The sequence below is a fragment of the Helianthus annuus genome, chromosome 6, assembly GCF_002127325.2.
Source record: "Helianthus annuus cultivar XRQ/B chromosome 6, HanXRQr2.0-SUNRISE, whole genome shotgun sequence".
Taxonomy (NCBI): domain Eukaryota; kingdom Viridiplantae; phylum Streptophyta; class Magnoliopsida; order Asterales; family Asteraceae; genus Helianthus; species Helianthus annuus.
In genome coordinates, this window is record NC_035438.2 from 78,257,966 (window position 1) to 78,260,261 (window position 2,296).

The 2,296-nt window shown below is 40.5% G+C and overlaps 1 protein-coding gene across 1 annotated transcript; it reads left to right on the plus strand.

Moving 5' to 3' along the window:
- Positions 1–479: 479 nt before the first annotated feature.
- LOC110944934 lies at positions 480–1,739 on the plus strand. The gene has a single exon (XM_022186578.1). It carries the CDS (start codon positions 480–482, stop codon positions 1,737–1,739), a length of 1,260 nt encoding a protein of 419 aa, XP_022042270.1.
- Positions 1,740–2,296: the final 557 nt, after the last annotated feature.

Genomic DNA, 2,296 nt, shown 5'->3' on the forward strand with positions numbered 1-2,296 from the left:
GTCTTACCAGCGGATCTTGAAAGGTGTATGTGTGTGCTTAGGAGCCGAAACTCTGTCAAAATTCATTCAGAAAGCTAATAAAAGCAGTGGAATTGAAAAGACAAGCTATTGTAACATCATATGTACTGATTCCGCCTTTATATGTGATGATGAGCTACCTTGACTGACGTTTTAGGGTCAAACAACGGTCCAACAGATCTCAATTCCCCTGCCACTACTCAGAGGATTAGTAAAGAAGGAACTGTGTCGGATGATGCGAACGCAGAGCTTCCGATGCAACCGCAGATTCTCCGAGATGATCAGGTCAGGCCAGCGGATCCGACAGGTAACAACGGTTCTTCCCATGATCAGATTGAAGATGTCTTAAAGGAGGTAGATGCAACAACTAATGTGGGGTCAGTAATTGGGATTGATCTCACTGGATTTAGAGACATGACTAAGAACCTAGTCATTGAAGAAGGTGTCAACAATGGTTGCCAATGAATTGCTTATCAATCAATTTAAGGGGTGTGAGGGATTCCAGAAAGTCGGATTGGATTCGGGGAATAAAGATCAGTTATGGTATTCATTTTCTCGCGATTCAAGAAACTAAGCTATCAGATTCTACTTCGTTTATGTTTAGTAAATTTTGGGGGAGGTCAGCGTTCAATTATGAGGTGGTGGAGTCACACGGAAGATCGGGTGGATTGGCCTGTTTGTGGTGTCCGTCCATGTTCAGGTGTGTTAATTCTATTAAACATATGAACTTTATTGTTGTATCTGGTATCATGGTGCATACAGGAACCCGTATAAATATGTTGAATATATATGCCCCGAATGAAGCAGGAGGTAGGAGGTCCTTGTGGTTGGAATTACTTGCAATCCGCAATTCTATACAAGGATTGTGGATCCTTATGGGAGACTTTAATGAAGTCAGGAATGAATCCGAAAGGATGAATTCTGAGTTTTTTGAATCAAACGCGGAGGCTTTTAATCATTTTATTCTGTCAGCCGGGTTGGTTGAGTATAATATGGGAGGGGGCAGGTTCACATACATTTCAGATAATGGTGATAAATTGAGCAAGTTAGATCGTTATTTGGTCTGTTTGGGTGTTATGGAAAGATGGCCTTCTGCGAGTGTACTTGCACTAGAAAGAGTTGCCTCCGATCATAGACCAATTATTTTGTCCATGATTCAATCTGATTTTGGTCATATTCCTTTCCGATTCTTCAACTCGTGGTTTGATCTCCCGGGTTTTAAGGAATATGTACAGCAAGTGAGTAGTATTTATAGATTCACTGGTCCTGAAGATTTGGCCTTAGCAATTAAATTGAGATGGCTGAAGAACAAAATTAAAACATGGCTGAAAGCGGAGAAGACTAGAAGGGAGGGCTTATTCGGGGAAAAAAAACGTAGACTTGTTGCATTGGAGAATGAGGCCGAGAATAGGAGGTTGGAGGAAAATGAACTTGAGGAAAGAATTGATTGCCGGAATTTTTTGGCAGAATTTGATCGAATAAAAAATATGGATATTAGGCAGAAGTCAAGGGCAAGATGGGCTTTGGAGGGTGACGAGAATTCAACATTTTTTCACCAAATCATTAACTCTAACATTAGTACGAACCGAATAAATGGGCTGATGGTGGATAATATTTGGATAACGAACCCGGCGGCTATAAAGGAGATTTTCTATGATTTTTTTAGCATCAGTTTACAGAACCGGAGAACAATAGACCCGAGATTCAGTGCCCGAATTTAGTAACAATCTCTAATTCGGATGCTAATATGCTGGAGAGCCCATTTTCTATGACCGAGATCAAAGAAGCTGTGTGGGAATTTGACGGTGATCGTGCTCCGGGGCCGGATGGATTTAATTTTAAATTCATTAAAAGGTGCTGGCCAACACTACAACATGAATTCTACGGGTTGTTCAGTCGGTTTTATTCGGAGGGATCTTTGAATAATTGTTGCACGTCTTCGTTCATCGCTCTGATTCCAAAGATTAAAGATCCGGCTAAACCTTCGGATTTCCGCCCCATTAGTCTGATTGGGGTCATTAATAAAGTCATATCGAAAGTAATGGTGAATCGGCTAAAAAGAGTGATTGGTAAACTCATTTCGGTTGAACAATCGGCTTTCTTGTCTGGTAGAAGTATCATAGACGGTCCTCTAATGCTTAATGAGATTATGGGTTGGATCAAGAAAACTAAAAAAAGTGGCATGTTTTTCAAAGTCGACATAAATAAAGCATATGATTCTGTAAATTGGAGATTTCTTGACTCTATATTATCTCAAATGAATTTCCCGGCACGATGG

What these genes read in the sequence shown, in the direction of transcription:
- LOC110944934 (XM_022186578.1), top strand. Translation starts at nt 480, where the DNA reads ATGAATTGCTTATCAATCAATTTAAGGGGTGTGAGGGATTCCAGAAAG.